The sequence below is a fragment of the Artemia franciscana genome, unplaced genomic scaffold (genome assembly GCF_032884065.1).
Source record: "Artemia franciscana unplaced genomic scaffold, ASM3288406v1 PGA_scaffold_58, whole genome shotgun sequence".
In the NCBI taxonomy this organism is placed as follows: domain Eukaryota; kingdom Metazoa; phylum Arthropoda; class Branchiopoda; order Anostraca; family Artemiidae; genus Artemia; species Artemia franciscana.
In genome coordinates, this window is record NW_027062698.1 from 783,736 (window position 1) to 806,823 (window position 23,088).

At 34.8% G+C, this 23,088-nt stretch overlaps 1 protein-coding gene across 1 annotated transcript in view; it reads left to right on the top strand.

Moving 5' to 3' along the window:
- The window catches only part of LOC136042047 (DNA replication licensing factor MCM4-like), a 135,345-nt gene that overhangs the window by 66,883 nt on the left and 45,374 nt on the right, over window positions 1-23,088 (top strand). The window contains exons 5-6 of the mRNA XM_065726907.1: window positions 11,939-12,099; window positions 21,030-21,147. Coding sequence (XP_065582979.1) covers window positions 11,939-12,099; window positions 21,030-21,147 — 279 coding nt within the window. The remainder of the gene's footprint in view (window positions 1-11,938; window positions 12,100-21,029; window positions 21,148-23,088) is intronic.

The window sequence follows — 23,088 nt, forward strand, 5'->3', positions numbered from 1 at the left end:
CTTAATAAGCAGAAAAAAAGTAGATATACTGACGATTTACAACAGTAAAAACATTACAGAATAATAATAGTGAAAAACAATACTTTTATTATAATGGTCGATTGTGACAAAATAACAAGAGCTAAGGGCTCATGTAGCACTTGTGACGAGGTCGGAAGAGCCAAGAGCTCATATGGCATGAGCTGTAGCAAAATTTTAAGAATCAACAGATCGCTTTAAAAGGAAAATCAGAGGCTTAATGCCGGCCAGGACTAAAAATAAGAGCTCCGAGTCACAAGGTCCTTCTAAATGTCAAAATCCATTAAGATCCGATCACCCACTCGTAAGATAAAAATACCTCAATTTTTCTATTTTTTCCAAATTAACAACCCGCAGCTCCCCCAAAGACAACGGATCCGTTCCAATTATGTCAATCATGTATCTATAACTTGTGCTTTTTCTTCCCATCAAGTTTCATCCCGATCTCTCCACTCTAAGCATTTTCCAAGATTTCTGGTTTCCCCGTCCAACTCCCTCCAATGTCACTGGATCTGATCGGGATTTAAAACCTGTGTTCTAAACAATAAGATCCATCTAAATATTAAATTTCATTAAGATCTGATCAGCCGTTCGCTTATCACCTCCGAACTCCTTCCGTTTTTTATTTTTTCGTTTTTGAGTAATTTTTTTGAAGCTTGTGTCCTCCAATTTTCATTCGTTATGAATAACATCTAAAAATTTCGCAGTGGAACGGCATCGACGACTTCGTGTCATTGCTTATAGTTTTTGATTTGTGAATCCTTTTCGTTTTTGGGATTAACGACACTTGTGACAACAAAGGTCCTTGCGCCGGTGGCGTATTTCCACTATTCAGCAATTTGAAATGTCGAACAAAACGAAGAAATGTTTATCGAACGATGGATCGGTTTCGAAGCATGACGACCCGGGGCCTTTACGATTCCGGGACATTTGTTTAAATCCCGCCCCCAAAAATAAGATCCTGGGAAAGGGTCTATATGTTGGCAAGTTCTTCAGTCTAAAACTTTTGGGAAAGTCTCATTCATTTTATTTTATTAAATATATATTATTTTTTTTAGTTGCAAAGACATCAAGGAGGTCCCAAACATGATGTTTGAAAAAGAATATCTACAAGGACTCCGAAGTAGATTTGTATTCAGATGTGAATCCTGCAAAGAGGAGGAGTCAGTATTTACCGAAGCTCCTCCATCACGAAAAAAAGATAAAAATGCACCGCAAGCAGATGACAGAGAGACCAAAAATTTAAATTGTGAGATGGTCCTGGGAGCAATAAATGCTGGACTTACGCATGCCCAGATTGAGGAGCTTTTTTGTACGTTAGGACTACATATTCCAGCGTCTGCAGTGTTTTCAAAGTACGAGCGTGAAATCTGCGAGAAAACAGAAAAACTCCTTGCCGAATATTTATTACAAAATGGAAAAGCAGAAAGAGAGGCAGCTTTGAGAGCTGGAGAAGGGTTCGACCACGAGGGTCTTGTGCAGACAACTGTAATTGTTGATGGAAGTTGGTGCACGCGAAGCTACGGGACTCGTTACAGAGCTTTATCTGGATGTGGTGTGGTGATTGGATACTACTCTAAGAAGCTGCTCCATATTGGCGTTCGAAACAAGTTTTGTGCTATGTGCTTTCGTTACAGAAATTCGGAAAAACCCCATCACAAGTGTTTTTTGAACTGGGATGGACCATCAACAGGAATGGAAGCGGACATAATAGTAGAGGCATTTCGCTTAGCTCCAACAATGCACAAACTAAAATATAAGAGGTTCATTGCTGATGGAGACTCCAACTTGTATAATGAGTTGATCGCTAAGGTTCCATACGGACGGATGATTGAGAAAGTGGAATGCGTAAATCATGCCTGCAAATGCCTTACATCGCGATTGTATAACAAAAGGAAGACTGGTGGCCAAGAATGCTCAAAAAGGCTAACTCCAATAATGATTAAAAAGCTAAGTGGGTACGCCCGGGCAACGATCATCCGAATTAGCCAAGAAGGCAAAGGCGCAAAAGAATTAATAGAGGCTCTTAATGCCATTCCTCACCATTTCTTCAGTGGTGATCACACAAAATGCCCTGGGCTCTGTAAAGACTCAGGTAGCAAAGTGCCTCTTACGGATTGTCCCTCTATGATATTCCTCTGCCATGTCCTACAAGCATTTGAAACTCTAACAAGAAGAGCGCGACTACTGATTGGGAATAATACAAGCAACTTAGCTGAGTACTTTATGAGTATAGTTGCAAAATTAATAGGAGGGAAGCAATTCCTCGTGACTCAAAATGGTCGATATAATTCTCGAGTAGCAGCTGCTGGTGTTAAATATAGTAAAGGAGAGCTAGGAAGGCTTCATATATATAGAAAAATCACAGGAAGGATACCACCTCGAGCGATGACAAAACTTTCAATGAGAAAATCTAGGCTAAGAGCTCTAAAGAAGAGGGCTCGAAAGTCAATGACTTGTCGCAATGAAATACTGAAGCAGAAGAAAGTAAATGAACCTGATGGGAGGTATGGGCCAAACGCAACAACTCCTGATCTTGCAGCTGTTGACTTCGAAATAATGAAGAGTGCCTTTTTTACAACGGCTAGAGTGCAGCACTGAACAAATTCAAGAAATAGAAGCTGCGACTCGCCTACAAGGAGAAGACGACGGAAGCTGGTCAGCAGTACGCAGGGACAGAATAACGGCTTCATGGGCCGGAACTAAAGCCAAGCGAAGGACAAAGATTGTAACCCCCTTGGTGCAAAAACTTCTTTATGCACCAAAGTGACTAAAGCAATGATTTACGTGCATACATTTGAACCAGTAGCAGCAAAAAAGTTTGAAGAATCGACCAGATTTAAAGTGGAGCGATGCGGTTTTTTGTGCACTATGAGCATGGCTTCATTGGTGCCAGTCCAGATTACTTAGTAATTATGCCGTGCGGAAAAAGAGCACTTTTGGAAATAAAGTGTCCAGAAACTGCGAAAAATATGGAGATAGGAGAGTGGATAAAGAACCGAAAAGAGGCTAAGGCAGACTGTTGCATGGAAGTTGGAAAGAATGGACTGGTCAACCTCAAACGAGGCCACGACTACTTTTACCAAGTACAATGTCAGCTTGAATGTGCTCAGCTAGATACTTACTTTTTCATGATTTTTACCCAGAAAGACTTCTACATTGAAAAGATAGACCGCGATCCAGACTTTTGGACCGAAAAGATTTTTTCCAAGCTAAAAGGATTCTTCATGGATGCTTTGATCCCAGAGCTTGTCGATCCCAGAGTTCCACGGGGGCTTCCAATACGAGAGCCGTACTTATAAGATTAATGGTCTAGTACCGGTAACAAGAAAATTCATTTTCCTGACATTCTATCCTTCTTTGTATTTATATACTTAATTTTATTATAATTTGAAATAAAATACCTTTGTTTATATTGCTTGTCCTCCAACTTTATCAAACAGTTCGTGGTAACGAACTGTAGTAAAGAGCGACCCGGCTTAATAGTAACCAAAACTCTAAAAAATGGAATTTTGATACCAATAGCTACATCAAAAGAATTGCATTTTCATGCTGATTTCAAATATATAAGCTTCATCAAGTTTCGTCTTACCCATCAAAAGTTACGAGCCTGAGAAAACCTGCTTTATTTTAGAAAATAGGGGGAAACAACCCCTAAAAGTCATAGAATCCTACTGTGGGGAACTATTCCTGGAGGAATTTGTCATGGGGAAGAAAATTTCCATGAAGGGAGCGCAAGATTTTCTAGTATTATTTAAAAAAACAATGAAAAAATAAATATGACAAAGTTTTTTCAACTGAAAGTAAGGAGCAGCATTAAAACTTAAAAGGAACAGAAATTATTACGCATATGAGGGGCTCACCTCCTCCTAATACCTCGCTCTTTACGCTAAAGTGTCTTTGAATTAATGCATGGTTTGATCTTGGCTCTCCACATATAAATAATTAAAACGAAATTTGCATATTAATTTTTTGAGGCTAAATGGCTTTTTCACAGTTTTCATCGGAAGATATTGAGAAAAAAGGAGCGAGGGAGGAGGCCTAGTTGCCCTCCTATTTTTGATTACTTAAAAAGGCAACATTTACTTATTATTTTTACGAACGTCTTCGTAAGTAAAAAATATACGTAACTTACGAATTAAATTACGTAGCGAACTTCAATATTCGTATATTTTTATTGCGTATATGAGGGGGCTCACCCCTCGTTGATACCTCGCTCTTGATACTAAAGCTTAAATTTTGTCCCAATTCCTTTAAGAATGACCCCTGAATCACAAAGACCGTAGAATAAATAGTTGAAATTACTAAAAATGCTTTAGCGTAAAGAGCGAGGTATTACGAGGAGGTAGACCCCTCATATGCGAAATAATTTCTGTTCGTTTTAAGTTTTAATGCTGCTTCTCACTTTCAGTAGGAAAAAAAAACTTTTCATTGTTTTTGTTTTTAAATAATGCAAGAAAATCCTGCGCCCCCTCCATTGAAAGTCTCTTCCCCCATGAGAAGCTCCTCATGGAAAAATCCTACCCTCTCCCCTCAAATATCCCCCCCAAACCAAAAAAAATCCCCCTGAAAATGTCTGTACATTTCTTAGTAACCATTACTATATGTACACACAGGTCAAAGATTGTAACTTGCAGCCCCTCCAACGGGGACTGCGGGGGAGTAAGTCGTCCCCAAAGACATAGTTATTGGGTTTTTCGACTATGGTGAATAAAATGGCTATCTCAGAATTTTGATCCGGTAACTTTGGGTAAAAATGACCGTGGGAGGGGGCCTAGGTGCCCTCTAATTTCCCATCACCCCTGGGAAAAAAAAACAAATAAACACGCATCCGTGATTTGTCTTCTGGCACAAAATGCGAAATTCCACATTTTTATAGATTGGGGCTTGAAACTTCTACAACAAGGTTCTCTGATACGCTAAATCTGATGGTGTGATTTTCGTTAAGATCGTATGACTTTTAGGGGGTGTTTCCCCCTATTTTCTAAAATGAGGCAAATATTTTCAGGCTCGTAATTTTTGATGGGTAAGACTATTCTTGATGTAACTTATATATTTAAATCAGCATTAAAATGCCATTCTTTTGATATAACTATTGGTATCAAAATTCCATATTTTTTTTAGAGTTTTGGTTACTATTGAGCCTAGTCGCTCCTTACTACAGTTCGTTACTACGAACTGTTTAAAAATGTGGAATTTTGTATTATTTGTCAGAAGGCAGATCACGGATGCGTGTTTCTTTGTTTGTTTTTTTTGTTGTTTTTTCTTCAGGGGTGATCGTATCGACCCAGTGGTCTTAGAATGTTGCGATAGGGTTCATTCTAACGGAAATGAAAAGTTCTAGTGCCTTTTTTAAGTGACCAAAAACATCGGAGGGTGCCTAGGCCCCCGTCGCACGCCAATTATTTTCAGTCACCGGATCAAAATTCTGAGATAGCCATTTTATTCAGCGTAGTCGAAAATCCTTACAACTATGCCGTTTGGGATGACCTACTCCCCCACAGTCCCCGTGGGAGGGGCTACAAGTTACTAACACTGACCAGTGCTTACATATAGTAATGGTTATTGGGAAGTGTACAGACGTTTTCTGGGGCGTTTTCATTTGGTTGGGGGCAGGGGTTGAGAAGAGGGGGATATGTTGGGGGAACTTTTCACGGAGGAATTTGTCATGGGGGAAGAGAATTTCCATGAAGGGAGCGCAGGATTTTCTAGCATTATTTAAAAAAACAATGAAAAAATAAATATGGCAAAGTTTTCCAACTGAAAGGAACAGAATATTCCTGTTATTATTTTCTTGTAAATATTAATTCCTGTAAATATTCCATAATAATTTCTGTTGAAAGGAACAGAAATTATTACGCATATGAGGGGCTCACCTCCTAATACCTCGCTCTATACGTTAAAGTATTTTTAGAAATTCCAACTATTTATTCTACGGCTTTTGTTATTCAGGGGTCATTCTTAAGAAATTGTGACAAATTTTAAGCTTTAGCGTGAAGAGTGAGGTACTGACGAGGGGGTGAAACATCTCATATATGCAATAAAAATATGAGAATACAGAAGTTTCTTTACGTAAGCTAATTTGTAAGTTGTGTATATCTTTAACTAATAAAATTTATTTTTACTTAAATTTTAAGTAAAAAATTAAAAAAATTTTAAAAAATTTTAAATCTTAAAATTTTTATTTTACTTTAAATAATAAAATCTTATTTTTACCCAGCCAAATATATTACTATTTCTCGGCTGAAACATCTCACCAAAGGAAGCTGTCAATCAAAACCTTTGATAAGACTTGATAATTGGTGCTATTTGAAGTTTTGACAACCAACGGTCTCTAGAGAATTAAAAGACAGAAGGCTAACCTTACTTCAATTTTGAAGCTCTATGTTTTCAAGTTCACTTAATCACGGCCTTAAGGAATCATATTGTTTCATAAGATTAGTCTTATCTGACAGAAGACATGCTTAATATTCTTAGGGCTTACGTTCATCGTGCTTTATTGTTTGCGAATAACTTGGCTTCAAAAGACTCTGGATTCCTATGGACCCTATAAACTAAGTGACTAAATGACAGGTAATGAAGGAAATATTGAGGAAGAAGAGAACTTTTGAATTATGGTTGCAGCGGGAGCTGCAACCTAGTAAAAGTAACCAAAAATTTAAAAAACGAGTTTAAAAAATGACAAGTGAGAACAAATTCTCATTTCTTGCTGATTCAGGAATGGTAACTATTATCTAAAGTAGTATTAACAGTAAAATGCCATTTTGAAAATAAATTTAAAGAAATTTTGAAAATAGCCTGAAGCCCCTCAATTAGTGTCAGATCGAAACAAAATAGTAAAAAAAACATAATGAATTCTTTCAAAATATAAGAAAAAGCAGCATTAGAACTTAACCAAACAGAATAGTCTCGGTTTAAGTGGTATAGATAAGTGTATTTTAAAGCCAAACATTTGGTCATGACCACAAAAAGGTACAAATAACATAAACCTAAATTAGCGATCATCATAAAGCACTTGAATGTAACGCTACATTTGCCTAATACTAGTACTTAATACTTGGAAATACAGTCATGTATTGCATACCAGATAAAAAGCTAAATAAATAAGCTTACCCCAGCCATCGTAAAAAGAAAACAAAAAACACTTAAACCAAACACTACATTTATTTAATCCTGTGATTTTTTTTTAGTGAACAAAATTTCCAGATACCTTGCTATTCTACAAATAAATTGAGGCGAGTTACTATTTAAGACACCTGAGGTATCAGCTCATTTTTTCCAAATGTCCCTTCCCTTATCGTAGAGACTCCTGGTACCGCCACAAGCAATGCACCAGATAGTCCTCTTTAAATCTGTAAAGCGGGCAAGTGTATTTGTCTTCATTGGAACATCTTTCTTTTGAATATCTGTTATATTTAGCGTTAGTTGGAGGGCTATAAGCCCTGAGCTGCATTCACAAAGTCAAATATCTAGCTGGTAAATTTAGCTTAAGATAAAACTTCTAACCATAAACTACTTTATCATCTTTCTAAAAATTTTCATGTTTCTCGTTTTCTTATCTCCTTGCTCGATTTTTTAATCATTTGATTCCCTTGTAGGTCTACTATCTTAAGATCGTTTTCCCAATTTGTATTTATATCCATTGGTCCTCTACCTTCATTCGAAACAAATATCATTTGCTTAACACTAACTATGTCTGAAACCGCAATATTAGTTAGGCCCATCTTTACAAACAATACGTGTTTTATAGCATCACCAACACTTTGTGAAGAAATCTGTTTGACACCGTTGAATAGCAGGGAATCATTTCTCCCTTCCTGCTCTATGTCATCTAGTTTCAGCTTAAGCTGATTAATACGGTTTTGTAGTAATTCAATCATATGCATGTAGGTTTTCAGATGTTTTTCGATCAATTCCAATATGGGCTGAAACTCAATGTGTACTGCATCATAAATTTCAGAAACCATGGTTTCAACCGGAAATCTAGCATGAATATTAGCTGTAGTTTAAGCTTTTCATCAATTTTTTTCTTCGGCTAGATTTTGCTTTGTAGCCGCAAGTTCATTCTCTATAGCGGCCACTAGGCTACGGAGATTAGCGGTGGGATTCGAAAGCTGGCTATCCGTTACCGAATATTGCCTTTCTTTAGAAACTGCCGGTAAACATCAGGATGATTTTTTAGCTCATCAAACGCATGATTTACACCCTTCGTTTTCTTTGTTGATGCTTCCTTCTTATTATCATTAAAACTAAGAAGATTAGCGACTGTTTTTGCCGTAGCAAAAACAACAAATTTGCAGTCTCCTGTATTTGTCGTCATTACCTCTAGGATTCGAACTGGCCAGAGGGGATAGTCCGCAAATTTGGCTAGGAATAAACCACCGATTTTAATGTTCGCAGGATTCATGCCTTATACATGAAAGATTATAAAGTGAAAGAAACTTATCTCTCTGTGAGGACCGAGCCTCACTAATGTATCCAAGTGAGCAGTAAGTCCAAACTCTGCGAGGTCGGCCCAACTGCTAATGCTTCTCAACGCTAAACAGTGTAATTAACGCCCAGGCAAATTATATCCAATTTTCTCTACATACCACACTTGGCTATCGTATCTAATTTTCTCAATTTAAAACGCCAAAAATCTGATTGGGTGATAAATTCAAGTACCAGATTGCACAATTTCTGTAGTCACTGAACTAATTCATCCTTAAAGAATCAACTTCAAACAATTCAAAAGTTCAAACAGGTGTAGTCCCTTTGAGAGCTAGTTCAATACTGATCAGTAGTGACAATTGTATTTATTATTATTGGTGGTGGTTTTATTTGTTTTTAGTTTAGTGTTTTTATGGCACTTGGTATTAACCAAGTGACATATAGCAATCGCAAATTCTGTCGGTATGTCTGTCGGTCCCGGTTTTGCTACTTTAGGTACTTCCAGGTAAGCTAGGACGATGAAATTTGGCAAGCGTATCAGGGACCGGACCAGATTAAATTAGAAATAGTCTTTTTCCCGATTTGACCATCTGGGGGGGGAGTGGGGGGCCGGTTAATTCGGATAAAATAGAAAAAATGAAGTATATTTAACTTATGAGGGGGTGATGGGATCCTAATGAAATTTAATGTTTGGAATGATATTGTGTCTCAGAGCTCTTATTTTAAATCCCGACCGGATCTGATGACATTGGGGGGAGTTGGAGGGGGGAAACCTAAAATCTTGGAAAACACTAAGAGTGGAGGGATCGGGATGAAACTTGACGGGAAAAATAAGCACAAGTCCCAGATACATGATTGACATAATCGGAACGGATCCGCTCTCTTTGAGGTAGTTGGGGGGGGGGGGGGGTAGTTCTGAAAAATTAGAAAAAATGAGGTATTTTTAACTTACGAACGGGTGATCGGATCTCAATGAAATTTGATGTTTAGAAGGATATTGTGTCTTAGAGCTCTTATTTTAAATCCTGAACGGATCTGGTGTCATTAGGGGGGATTTGGGAGGGGGAAACCTAAAACTTGGAAAACACTTAAGAGTGGAGAGATCGGGATTAAACTTGGTGGGAAAAATAAACACAAGTCCTAGATACATGATTGACATAAACGGAACGGATCTGCTCTCTTTGGGGTAGTTGGGGGAGGGGTTGATTCTGAAAAATTAGAAAAAATGAAGTATTTTTAACTTACGAACGGGTGATCGGATCGCAATGAAATTTGATATTTAGAAGGATATCGTGTCTCAAAGCTCTTATTTTAAATCCTGACGGATCTGGTGACATTGGGGGAAGTTTGGGGTGGGGGAACCTATAATCATGGAAAACGCTTAGATTGGTGGGATCAGGATGAAAATTTGTGGGAAAAATAAGCAGAAGTCTTACATACATGATTTACATATTTGGAACGGATCCGCTCTTTTTTGGGAGGGGGTTAATTCTGAAAAATAAGAAAAAATTATGTATTTTTAACTTACGAAGGAGTGATTGGATCTTCATGAAACTTCATATTTAGAAGGACCTCGTAACTCAGATCTCTCATTTTAAATCTCAACCGGATCAAGCGTAATTGGGGGGGGGGGCAGTTGGATGGGACCGAAAATCTTAGAAAGTACTTAAAGCGGTGAGATCAGGATGAAACTGGATAGGAAGAATAGAAGCCTGTCTAAGATACGTGACTGACATAACCGGACCAGATCTGCTCTCTTTGGTGGAATTGGGGGGGGGGGGGATAATATTGAAAATTGAGGTATTTGTAACTTACGAAAGGGTGACCAGATCTTAATGAAATTTGATATTTAGAAGGATCTTGTGCTTTAAAGTTCTAATTTTAAATTTCTACTAGATCTTGTGACATTGGGGGGAGTTGGAGGGAAAACCGGAATTCTTGGAAAACGTGAAAATTTGGGTATTTTTATCTTACGAATAGATGATCGGATCTTAATGAAATTTGATTTTTAGAAGGAAATCATGTCTTAGAGCTCTTATTTCAAATCCCGACCAGATCTTTTGACATTGGGGAGAGTTGGAGGGGGAAATCTTGGAAAAACACTTGTAGTGGAGGAATCGGGATGAAGCTTGGTGGATAGATTAAACAAATGTCCTTGATACGTGATTGACAGAATCGTACTGGATTCGCTCTCTTTGGAGGAGCTGGGGGAGGGGTTCAGTGGTTTGGCGAGTTTGGTGCTTCTGGACGTGCTTTGACGATAAAAATTTGTAGGCGTGTCAGGGAGCTGCACAATTTGACTTGATAAAGTAGTTTTCCCAGATTCAATCATCTGGGGGGCTAAAGGGAGAGGAAAAATTAGAAAAAATTAGGTATTTATAACTTACGAGTGGGTGATCGGATCTGAATGAATTTTGATATTTAGAAGGACCTCGTGACTCAGAGCTCTTATTCTAAATCCCAACTGGCATTAAGCCTCTGATTTTCCTTTTAAATCAATCTATTGATTCTTAGAATTTCGCTAGAGCTCATCTCATATGAGCTCTTGGTTCTAGGTTCTTCCGGCCTCGTCAGAAGTGCCATATGAGCTCTTAGCTCTCCTGACCGGCATTAAGCCTCTTATTTTCCTTTTTAAATCAATCTATTGATTCATAGAATTTTTTTTTAGAGCTCATACCATATGATCTCTTGGCTCTTGGCTCTTCTCGCCTCGTCACAAGTGCCGTATGAGCTCTTAGCTCTTGTTTTTTTTTTATCTTGTGCTGAGGACACCTAGTTTAGATACAGGCGAAATATCCGCGTTATTTTAGTCTTTTCTCTCTACTGGCCGCAGTCTCGTTTGAGGTTTTTTTATGGAGTTTTATCTCTCTTAGTTGTTTGTTGTCATGTCATTTCTGATATTTGCTCTTTACTAATCCCTCCTCCTCTCTGTTGTAATGACCTTTTACTTTTCAGGAATAATAACTGCATTATGGGCCATCCACATCTAGAAACATACAAAATGCTATATTTTTTGCTGATTAATCCATCTTGATGTGTTTTTTCTGCTGTTTTCCTTTTGTTTTTCTCGTAATTTTGTTAAGAAACTATGAAGTGGATCGTTTTATGTGGGCTCAGCAACGATGTTTTTTATTGCCATTTCGGATTGAAGGGGGAGATAAATTTCTGATGAACTTGTTTAAATTATACATGTTGTTGCATGATAAACATGTATGTATTATTAAAAAAAATTGCATAGGTTGAATAAGTATTTCCATTTTTGTTGAGCTCGGCATAGTTGTTTAGTGGTCTTAACGTTATTTTAATTTTGTGTGTAATTTTTCAGGACATCAAATAGAACACAAAAATATCAGTCATACCTCTCAGGTATGACAGTGGAACACGTTTTTCATTTTTACTCAAAACTTTCCTGACAAAAAAATTATATATTGAAAACGACTCTTATAAGCTTATATCGATCTGTTTTAAGAGAGAAAAAATATCATTTTAGGTAATGGAGCAGCAGACACTGAGTATTGCTAAAGCTGGCATTATTTGTCAGTTAAATGCCAGGACCTCTGTGCTTGCGGCAGCAAATCCAGTCGAATCTCAGTGGAATACTAAAAGAACAATTATTGAAAATATTCAGTTACCGCACACACTTCTGTCTAGGCAAGTATACGTCAATGTTTCAGTTTTAAGCTGTTCCATTTATTAGAATTGTTAGAATCTCTGCTATCACTTCATTGGAAATAAGAAAGAGGGCTGGCATTACCAGCTTTGTTTACAAGAGCTGTGAAACATAAACAGGAAAAAGAGTATGGTATAGCTTTTATATATACATATATAGATAATTTCTTGGGCCAGCTAAATTTTTATGTGCAATTACAAGCTGTTGAAGTCAGCCTGCAGCTATGGGATATTAAATATCACTAGTTGAATTAACTGGTATTTCAACTGGTCCTTTGCCGTCTTATCCTTAGTCTTATTTAAATTAAAATTTTCTGCTAGAATGTAAACCAAGAAGTAATATTAACCAGAAAAATAATCCATGAAAACAAAAAATACATGGAAAAAACTCTAAAAAAAGGAAAGTGTGTAGGATTGTCAAACAGTTCGTGGTAACGAACTGTAGTAAGGAGCGACCCGGCTCAATAGTAAACGAAACTCTAAAAAACGGAATTTTGATGCTAGAAGATACATCAAAAGAATTGGATTTTCATGCTGATTTTAAATATATAAGTTTCATCAAATTTAGTCTTTGTCATCAAAAGTTACGAGCCTGAGAAAATTTGCCTTATTTTGGAAAATAGGGGGAAACATCCCCTAAAAGTCATGGAATCTTAACGAAAATCACACCATCGCATTCAGCGTATCAGAGAACCCTATAGCAAAAATTTCAAGCTCCTATCTACAAAAATGTGGAATTTCGTATTTTTTGCCAGAAGACAAATCACGGGTGCGTGTTTATTTGGTTTTTCTTTCTTTTCCCCCGAGGTCATCATATCGACCAAGTGGTCCTAGAATGTCGCAAGAGGGCTCATTCTAACGGAAATGAAAAGTTCTAGTGCCCTTTTTAAGTGACCAAAAAATTGGAGGGCACCTAGGCCCCCTCCCACGCTCATTTTTTTCCCAAAGTCAACGGATCAACATTTTGAGATAGCCATTTTGTTCCGCATAGTCAAAAACCATAATAACTATGTCTTTGGGAATGACTTACTCCCCCACAATCCCTGGGGGAGGGGCTGTTAATTACAAACTTTGACCAGTGTTTACATACAGTAATGGTTATTGGGAAGTGTATAAACGTTTTCAGGGTTTTTTTTTGGTTTGGGGAGTGGTGTTGAGGGGAGGGGGCTATGTGGCAGGATCTTTTCTTGGAGGAATATGTCATGGGGGAAGAAAAACTCAATGAAAAGGGTGCAGGATTTTCTTGCATTACTATAAAAAAAAAACAATGAAAAAATAAACATGAAAACGTTTTTTCAATTGAAAGTAAGGTGCAGCATTGAAACTTAAAACGAACAGAGATTACTACGTATATGAGAGGTTCTAAAAATACTTTAGCATAAAGAGTGATGTATTTAGGAGGAGATAAATACCTCGCTCTTTATGTTAAAGTATTTTTAGTAATTTCAACTGTTTATTCTACGGCCTTTCTGATTCAGGGGTCATTCTTAAAGAATTGGAACAAAACTTACGATTTAGTGTAAAGAGCGAGATATTGACGAGGGTACCAACCCCCTCATGTACATAATAAAAATATAAGAATATAAAAGTTTGTTACGTAAGTTAATTCTTAAGTTACGTATATTTTTTACTAATAAAAACGTTCGTTAAAAATCAAAAGTTCTAGTTGCCTTTTTAAGTAACCAAAAAATTGGAGGGCAACTAGGCCTCCTTCCCCACCCCTTATTTCTCAAAATCGTCTGATCGAAACTAAGAGAAAGCCATTTAGCCAAAAAAAGAATTAATATGCAAATTTCATTTTAATAATTTATGTACGGAGAGCCAAAATCAAACATGCATTAATTCAAAAACGTTCAGAAATTAAATAAAAAAAACTAGTTTTTTTTTTTTAACTGAAAGTAAGGAGCGACATTAGAACCTAAAACGAACAGAAATTACTCCGTATGTGAAACGGGTTGTCCCCTCCGCAATCCCTCGCTCTTTACGCTTAAGTTTGACTCTTTGCCACAATTCTACTTTTCAAAACAAGTAAAAGCTTTAGCGTAAAGAGCGAGGGATTGTGGAGGGGACAACCCATTTCACATACGGAGTAATTTCTGTTCGTTTTAAGCTCTAATGTCGCTCCTTACTTTCAGTTAAAAAAAAAACTAGTTTTTTTTATTTATTCTTGTAAGAGACTGAAATCGTAGTGATCTACTTTCAACTTTTGTGTCTAATACTTAGGGGTATTTGGGAACATTCTATTTCTGTCATATAGTGAGCCAGAGGAGAGTTTCGAAACCAGAGTGTCTTGTCTCAGCCCATAAATAATGTTTCGTTTGCACTACATTTTTCGCTCTATCTTTTCAATGAACGTAGTAGTTTAGGTCATATGAAGTTAAATCAGAATGCTATGTCTTTTTCGAAGATCAATTACTACTGTATATCTCTGTCTCGTGTCTTAGGCTTGCTTGAAGCGGAGACTTTCCTAGGAATATAGGATTGATATTTAAATATAATGATACCTAAAAAGATTGATATTTAAATAGAGAGAATTTCCATTGATGATCAAAATTGTAAAGCTGACTATTGGGTTATAAAATATTTTATATCCGTTGACGACTTGATTGTGGAAATCAGGTTTTTACTGAAAATTCCAGCCCCTTTGAGATTTTTTTTTTAGACTTTCGAATCGACTATTTTATTACGGAATAGGATGTATATACATATATATATATATATATATATATATATATATATATATATATATATATATATATATATATATATATATATATATATATATATATATATATATATATATATATATATATATATATATATATATATATATATATATATATACTAGCTGTTTGGGGTGGACAAGTAATAAGCTGCTCCTTAATATGTTGCAGTTTCAAAAAATTTCTTTCCAGAAAATTGGTATCCGTGGAGGGAGGCATGGTTTTCCTTATATGCAATACATATAAAAAAAAGAGATTCTTGCAAGATACAAAAAAAAAAAAAAAACGACAAACAACGGCTTTTTCATAGGAGATTTTAATTCCAATTTCCATTTTCGGTTTGGATTAAGACCCACTCACAATGAGATTTTATTAACACTCAGATTTAGCAGGCACCAATTTCAGAACTATCATATTTCATAGAATTTTCTGATTAACCAAAAAATTCTATAAAAAAAAAAAAATCGGATTAACTCAAACTAGCAGACCTTAGTAGATCGTAAATGAAAATATAAAATCAAACCATTCAGATTACCTTTCTTAATCCAGCAATCAACAATAAAACAGTTAATGAAAAAGAGACTCGTAAACAATATTTTTAAGTTAAACGTGTACTTTTAACGATTTTTTTTTGCTTGTAATTTAAATATAAACAGATTCAAAGATACCCCCTGGCTTCATTTTGCATTCTATATTGCTAGTGTTGTCAGACATTAAGGTTTATTTTTCTCCTTTGACATTTTTTTTTTCTCGAAATACAACGATTTTAATTTTTGGGCACAGTCAGGATTGAGAAAAAAAAAAGAAGAATCAAAACAACATCGAGTGGATGACGAGAGGTTATAAGGAAAGATTTAAAGGAAGTGGGAGCTTCAAGGGCAGAAGCGACACATTGAAACTGTAAATAGTAGGTTAGGCAAGAAGCGTACCTTACGTGCTAGCCTTGAGTCATTTGGGGATACAACGTGTTGTAAGTAGCAATAACTATAATATGGCTGTTGGATAATTCTAAGCCGTTAAACAATTAAAAACATGCAGAATATATATATATATATATATATATATATATATATATATATATATATATATATATATATATATATCTATATATATATAAAAATAGGTTGTCTGTGTGTGGATCTGTGGATCAGGTGAAAATCCACAAAAAAGGTAAAAAACTAAAAACTAAAAAAAAAACTGAAAAAACTAAAAAAAGGCAAAAACTACAAAAAAACTAAAAACTAATAAAAAAAATAAAAAAGCTAAAAAACTAAAAAAAACAAAAAACTAAAAAAACTAAAAACTAAAAAAAAAAACTTAAAAAAAGGAAAAAACTGAAAAATAGAAGAGAAAAAGAAAACTAATAAAGTTAAGAATAAAATAAAAAAAAATAAAAAAGATAAAAACTAAAAAAAAAGTAAAAAGAAAAAACTAAAAAAGCTAAAAAAAAAAGGTAAAAACCAATAAAAAACTAAAAAGAAAAAAGGAAAAAAAACTAAAAAAACTAAAAACTAAAAAAAAAAACTTAAAAAAAAGGAAAAAACTGAAAAATAGAAGAGAAAAAGAAAACTAATAAAATTAAGAATAAAAAATAAAAAAAAATAAAAAAGATAAAAACTAAAAAAAAAAGTAAAAAGAAAAAACGAAAAAAACTAAAAAAGCTAAAAAAAAAGGTAAAAACCAATAAAAAACTAAAAAGAAAAAAAGGAAAAAAACTAAAAAAAATTTTCATCTAAAAAACTGAAAAAAACTAAAAAAGGTAAAAACTAAAAGAACTAAAAAAGAAAAAAAACTAAAAAAAGGAAAAAAACTGAAAAATGAAGGAGAAAAAGAAAACTAAAAAAATATAAATAAAAATAAAAAAACTAAAAAGATAAAAACTTCAAAAAAAACTAAAAAGAAAAAAGAAAAAAACTAAAAAACCTAAAAAAAGGTCAAAACCAATAAAAAAAAAAAACTAAAAGGGGAACACTGGACAGAAATGACGACCGGAATACTGGGAATATAAATGACGACCGGGACACAGGGAATGTTCAATTAGCAATCACCATCAACAAATCTCAAGGGCAATCATTAGAATCATGAGGTATAGATCTGAATATGGATTGTTTTTCCCATGGACAATTATATGTTGCATGTTCAAGAGTCGGTAAACCTGACAATCTAAATAAATGACGACACTCAAAGAGAAAGCGACCGGGACAAAAGGAATGTTCGATTAGCAATCAACAAAGCACCGGGACACAGGGAGTATAAATGACGACGACCGGGACACAGGGACATAACTACAAAGGGGACGCCGGGGTGCACAGGGGGATATATAAATGACGATGGCGACTCAGGGAATGGTCGATTAGCAATCACCATCAACAAAGCTCAAGGGCAATCATTAGAATCATGAGGTATAGATCTGAATACGGATTGTTTTCCCATGGACCATTATATGTTGCATGTTCAAGAGTTGGTAAACCTGACAATCTATTTATATGCACAGACAATGGGACAGCAAAGAATGTTGTATATTCGCAAGTTTTACGTAGTTAAAAACATATATATATATATATATATATATATATATATATATATATATATATATATATATATATATATATATATATATATATATATATATATATATATATATCTATATTCACAGGTGGGACATTGGGACACAACTACAATGGCGCGTAACTAATATGGCGCGTAACGACTTCCGCGCGCGGGGGGCTTGGGGGGTTGCGCGAAGCGCCCCCACCAACTAGGTGTTGGGGTGGCGCGAAGCGCCACCCCAACAGCTAGTATATATATATATATATATATATATATATATATATATATATATATATATATATATATATATATATATATATATATATATATATATGTATATACATCCTATTCCGTAATAAAATAGTCGATTCGAAAGTCTAAAAAAAAAATCTCAAAGGGGCTGGAATTTTCAGTAAAAACCTGATTTCCACAATCAAGTCGTCAACGGATATAAAATATTTTATAACCCAATAGTCAGCTTTACAATTTTGATCATCAATGGAAATTCTCTCTATTTAAATATCAATCTTTTTAGGTATCATTATATTTAAATATCAATCCTATATTCCTAGGAAAGTCTCCGCTTCAAGCAAGCCTAAGACACGAGACAGAGATATACAGTAGTAATTGATCTTCGAAAAAGACATAGCATTCTGATTTAACTTCATATGACCTAAACTACTACGTTCATTGAAAAGATAGAGCGAAAAATGTAGTGCAAACGAAACATTATTTATGGGCTGAGACAAGACACTCTGGTTTCGAAACTCTCCTCTGGCTCACTATATGACAGAAATAGAATGTTCCCAAATACCCCTAAGTATTAGACACAAAAGTTGAAAGTAGATCACTACGATTTCAGTCTCTTACAAGAATAAATAAAAAAAACTAGTTTTTTTTTTAACTGAAAGTAAGGAGCGACATTAGAGCTTAAAACGAACAGAAATTACTCCGTATGTGAAATGGGTTGTCCCCTCCACAATCCCTCGCTCTTTACGCTAAAGCTTTTACTTTTTTTGAAAAGTAGAATTGTGGCAAAGAGTCAAACTTAAGCGTAAAGAGCGAGGGATTACGGAGGGGACAACCCGTTTCACATACGGAGTAATTTCTGTTCGTTTTAGGTTCTAATGTCGCTCCTTACTTTCAGTTAAAAAAAAAACTAGTTTTTTTTATTTAATTTCTGAACGTTTTTGAATTAATTTTCTCGTAGAACGATAAAGAATTGCCTAAAAAACTTTAAAATTATCCCCTTTAAATCAATTTTTTAGTCAGAGTATTTTCAGTTTAATAGCCCTGCACACCAGAATCCAAAGACCTAATTCTGTAGATGGATAGAACTGAATCTCAGCTATGCAAAATTGTTGTCTTTCGTTGAAAACGGAAGGTGAGCAGAAAAGATACATGCTAAAAATTGTAAAGTGGACATAAACCTTAAAAGTTATGAAACCAAGAAGCAAAAACAAGATTGAGAAGTATAGAAAGAGAACAACAAAACAAGTTTTTCTTTTTGATACAAGGAATGGATAATTGGATAGTTTTGGGAATGGTCCAAGTGAAAATGCAAAAATATAAAAAAAAGGAATGAAAAAAGCAATAGAAAAACAGACAATTGAAAAAGAAAATAGTGTAGCTACAATTTTGGCCACGTCTTAATGGATTTGGCGGCAAATTTTCCAAGCAGATTGATTGTATCTCAAAGAGATTTGTTTTCATATCGAATGCAAACTGGCATTCTTTAAATTGTTTCCAAAAATTGAGTTCTCGGTTTTTCACCGTTTCATTCATACCTAAATTAGACGTCATTTAACGGAGGTGTTGGTTTCTTTAGCCTTTGTTCTATTTTGTAAAAGGTCATGTGAATCTCCAGCGAGAACAAGAGAAACGTCATCAAATAACCTACTATTGTTTCGTAAACTCGTATTAAATGTTTCAAATTCTTTTGTTGTGACTTATTGCTTGTTTGCTTATTACTTGTCGCTTACAAAAGGAAAAATAAACAAACAATACAACGAAACAAACTCCAAATAAATATGAATTAAAAAGTGATTTAAGCTATTAAGCTTCTAAATCGCTACAGACCTAGTATTTTAAAATCACTGCAAGTGCCTTCGACGGACTACTGCTGTTGGAAACAGATATTTTTTAGGCTACATTTGATATAGACAGGTATCAAAATTGTAAAAAACTACTGAATAATTTACTCGTTTTAGTTTTACCGTTTCACTTCGACGCACATATATTTAGAGTACTTGATCGCTTGCACAAGAAAAAAAAACAGACTCCAAAAGAAAACAAAAAAGCTTCAAAAAAAAGATAGAAATATAAAAATAGTAAAAGATAGTAACTAAAGATAGTAATTTAATCTGAGAAGCTGTGAAATTCTTCAAAACCTCGTGTTTTACTTCCTAAAAAGATCCAGTTATGTAAATGCTAAAGATGGATACCGTACGAATATATCTTACGCTGCAGCTGGCTTAGGAAGAAATTAAAGGCAATCTAATATGTTTAAGTGTATTCTACAGGGAAACTTATATGTTATTAGGATTAATTTTTACCTTAAAGCTACAGTTGGAGTAATTGCCACTTGTGAAACATTCTCTAATTTCGGTATTATTTCTAAGACCACGCTGCCTTTCTATTTTTTTCATTGAAAGAAGGTCTCTTCTAAAATGTTACGCTTTTTTCTCTGGTATTGTGTGTCAATGATTTAATCTATGTAACCACCTATAAATAAAAGGAATTGGGTCTATCAGAATTAGTCTTTTGGGTGGTAGTGAAATGATAAGTGATTGCTCTCCATGAAATATATGCTTCACTATAAGGTATAAGAGTTTCTTTTCTTTTCTTTTTCTTTTTTTTTCATTTAAGAAAGATCTATTCTTGGCTTTTATGCATATAATTTTTCTCTGATTACATGGATCGTATTTTGTGTAATTAGTAAGTGTCCGTAACGCCCAACCAATCACTAATCTCGAAACAAACAGGTAATATTTTACTCTCAGTAAATGAAGCAGTTATTTCACTCCTTAGATTTTCATTTGCTTACAAGAGACTGTGTTTTTTGTATGAAATCCTAAGGGCAGGGAAGATTTCTCGTTATATAGATAATATTCAGTCAATAGGTTTCATTAAAAGGTAACACATTTTTACGCAGTTTGATTATTACAACTTGTCTCACGGCTGGATATTGAGTCGAAACTTTCACGGAAAGCTGTTTTTTTTGGGGGGGGGGGGGTATGGTATATATGAGGATAGTTTTTTTTAGACAGACAGTTTGAATAGTGAGTAATAAATTCCATGTAACCAAGGGAGAATAAATACATATAGGGGGATTAATAGGAATTTATCGATATAGTATTACTGAACTGGAATGTAAATGGTTTGTGTATAACGTATATTTGACAGCAGATTATAAGGGAATTTTGTTCTCTCTTTTATTAAAGAAAGGTCCATTTTCAAAGCTCTACGTCCCATATTTTTCTCCTGATGCAGGAATTAATAACGAAAGCTTTGTAACCAAGGACGAACTTGTGGAAATGTGGGACTATTAGGAATTAATCCATGTGGTTGTACCGAACTGGGATATGATTAATGATATGGATGTCTGTATGTGAATTAAGACTGAAATCTCCTTTTCAGATTCGACCTAATTTTTCTTATGTTAGACCCTCAGAATGACACATATGATAGGCGGTTGGCAAGACATCTCGTTCAACTTTACTATCGATCACGTGACCAGGAGCAAGAAGAGAATTTAGTAAGTATAACTTGAATAACACTTAAAAGTTTTCTTCCAAATCCTCATGTTTTTGTGATAGCAGCCGATATTGATTGACTTGTGACATTCTCTTTTGTGTCTGTCATTGACTAATGTTGGATGCACAGACATATTTCTGTCCAGCGGAAAAATTAATAAAGAAATTTGGATAGAACTAACTTTGTAACAACTCTGAAACTACACATTTTTGTCTTGATTTAAGCTTGTTATTTTTACAGAATTTGTTTCAATACAAAAAAAGATAAATAAAGATCACAAATATTAGTTGCTTTCGAATCATCCTTCTGCTATCCAGTGAAAAAAAAACACTTTTTGATCTTTTACCTAGCCTCAAAAATTAATATACAAACGAGCTTCGCTATCTCTACGGAAAACACCTAAAAAACTGAAAAGAAACTTTTTTTCAAAGGAAGCTTGTGATGTCAAAAAAAAGCCGGTCGTACTATATTGATTACGTCTGAAACTGAAGGTGGCTGAAAGCTATATATTACCGAAGTATTGTCAGTTTGATTTTCCTAAGTGATTTTTTTTTTATTGTCTGATGGAAATTTTTGTTTGATACGAAGAGTCTTGCATTTTTCACGCACGCGATGTCTCACCAGAACAAAGATAATGCAGTTTTTTATTGTATTGTATCGGATTAACGACACTTCTTGACTACTAAGGTCTCTGCGTCGGCCCTGCAGTGCATTCCTGCAGCATGATTCGATCTGGTCCCGTATTACCAAGCTAAGGTCAAACCCACTGCGCCACCACAGGACTATGCAATTTTTTTATGGATCTGTTACCGATTTTACAAACAATCTAATTTTAAGAAGTCTAAAAAAGCATACCGGAGTATGAATTCCAGCATTGTGCAAAAAGCAAAGTTTGTACAATAGGCAAAAATTAGTGTTAGTTATAAGGGAACAGTGTGTCACAACAAAAGAATTTGAAACATTTAATACGAGTTTACGAAACAATAGTAGGTTATTTGATGACGTTTCTCTTGTTCTCGCTGGAGATTCACATGACCTTTTACAAAATAGAACAAAGGCTAAAGAAACCAACACCTCCGTTAAATGACGTCTAATTTAGGTGTGAATGAATCGGTGAAAAACCAAGAACTCAATTTTTGGAAACAATTTAAAGAATGCCAGTTTGCATTCGATATGAAAACAAATCTCTTTGAGATACAATCAATCTGCTTGGAAAATTTGCCGCCAAATCCATTAAGACGTGGCCAAAATTGTAGCTACACTATTTTCTTTTTCAATTGTCTGTTTTTCTATTGCTTTTTTCATTCCTTTTTTTTATATTTTTGCATTTTCACTTGGACCATTCCCAAAACTATCCAATTATCCATTCCTTGTATCAAAAAGAAAAACTTGTTTTGTTGTTCTCTTTCTATACTTCTCAATCTTGTTTTTGCTTCTTGGTTTCATAACTTTTAAGGTTTATGTCCACTTTACAATTTTTAGCATGTATCTTTTCTGCTCACCTTCCGTTTTCAACGAAAGACAACAATTTTGCATAGCTGAGATTCAGTTCTATCCATCTACAGAATTAGGTCTTTGGATTCTGGTGTGCAGGGCTATTAAACTGAAAATACTCTGACTAAAAAATTGATTTAAAGGGGATAATTTTAAAGTTTTTTAGGCAATTCTTTATCGTTCTACGAGAAAAAGTATAAATAATATCGAAATTCTGGCACGGTGAATGGATAGATCCGAGGTCAATGAATTCAATGTTATAGGCATTTGGTCATTTTGGAGCAATGTACAGTTACAGGCATGTCGCGAAATCGTTTGTTTCAGAGAAATATAATTCTCAATACTAGCCTATTGGTTACAGTAGGATGTAGTATATATATGAAATATAAAACTTATTTTGCCGCGCCGCCTATATACTGGAGATCTATTGTGAAACTGTATTTCTGAT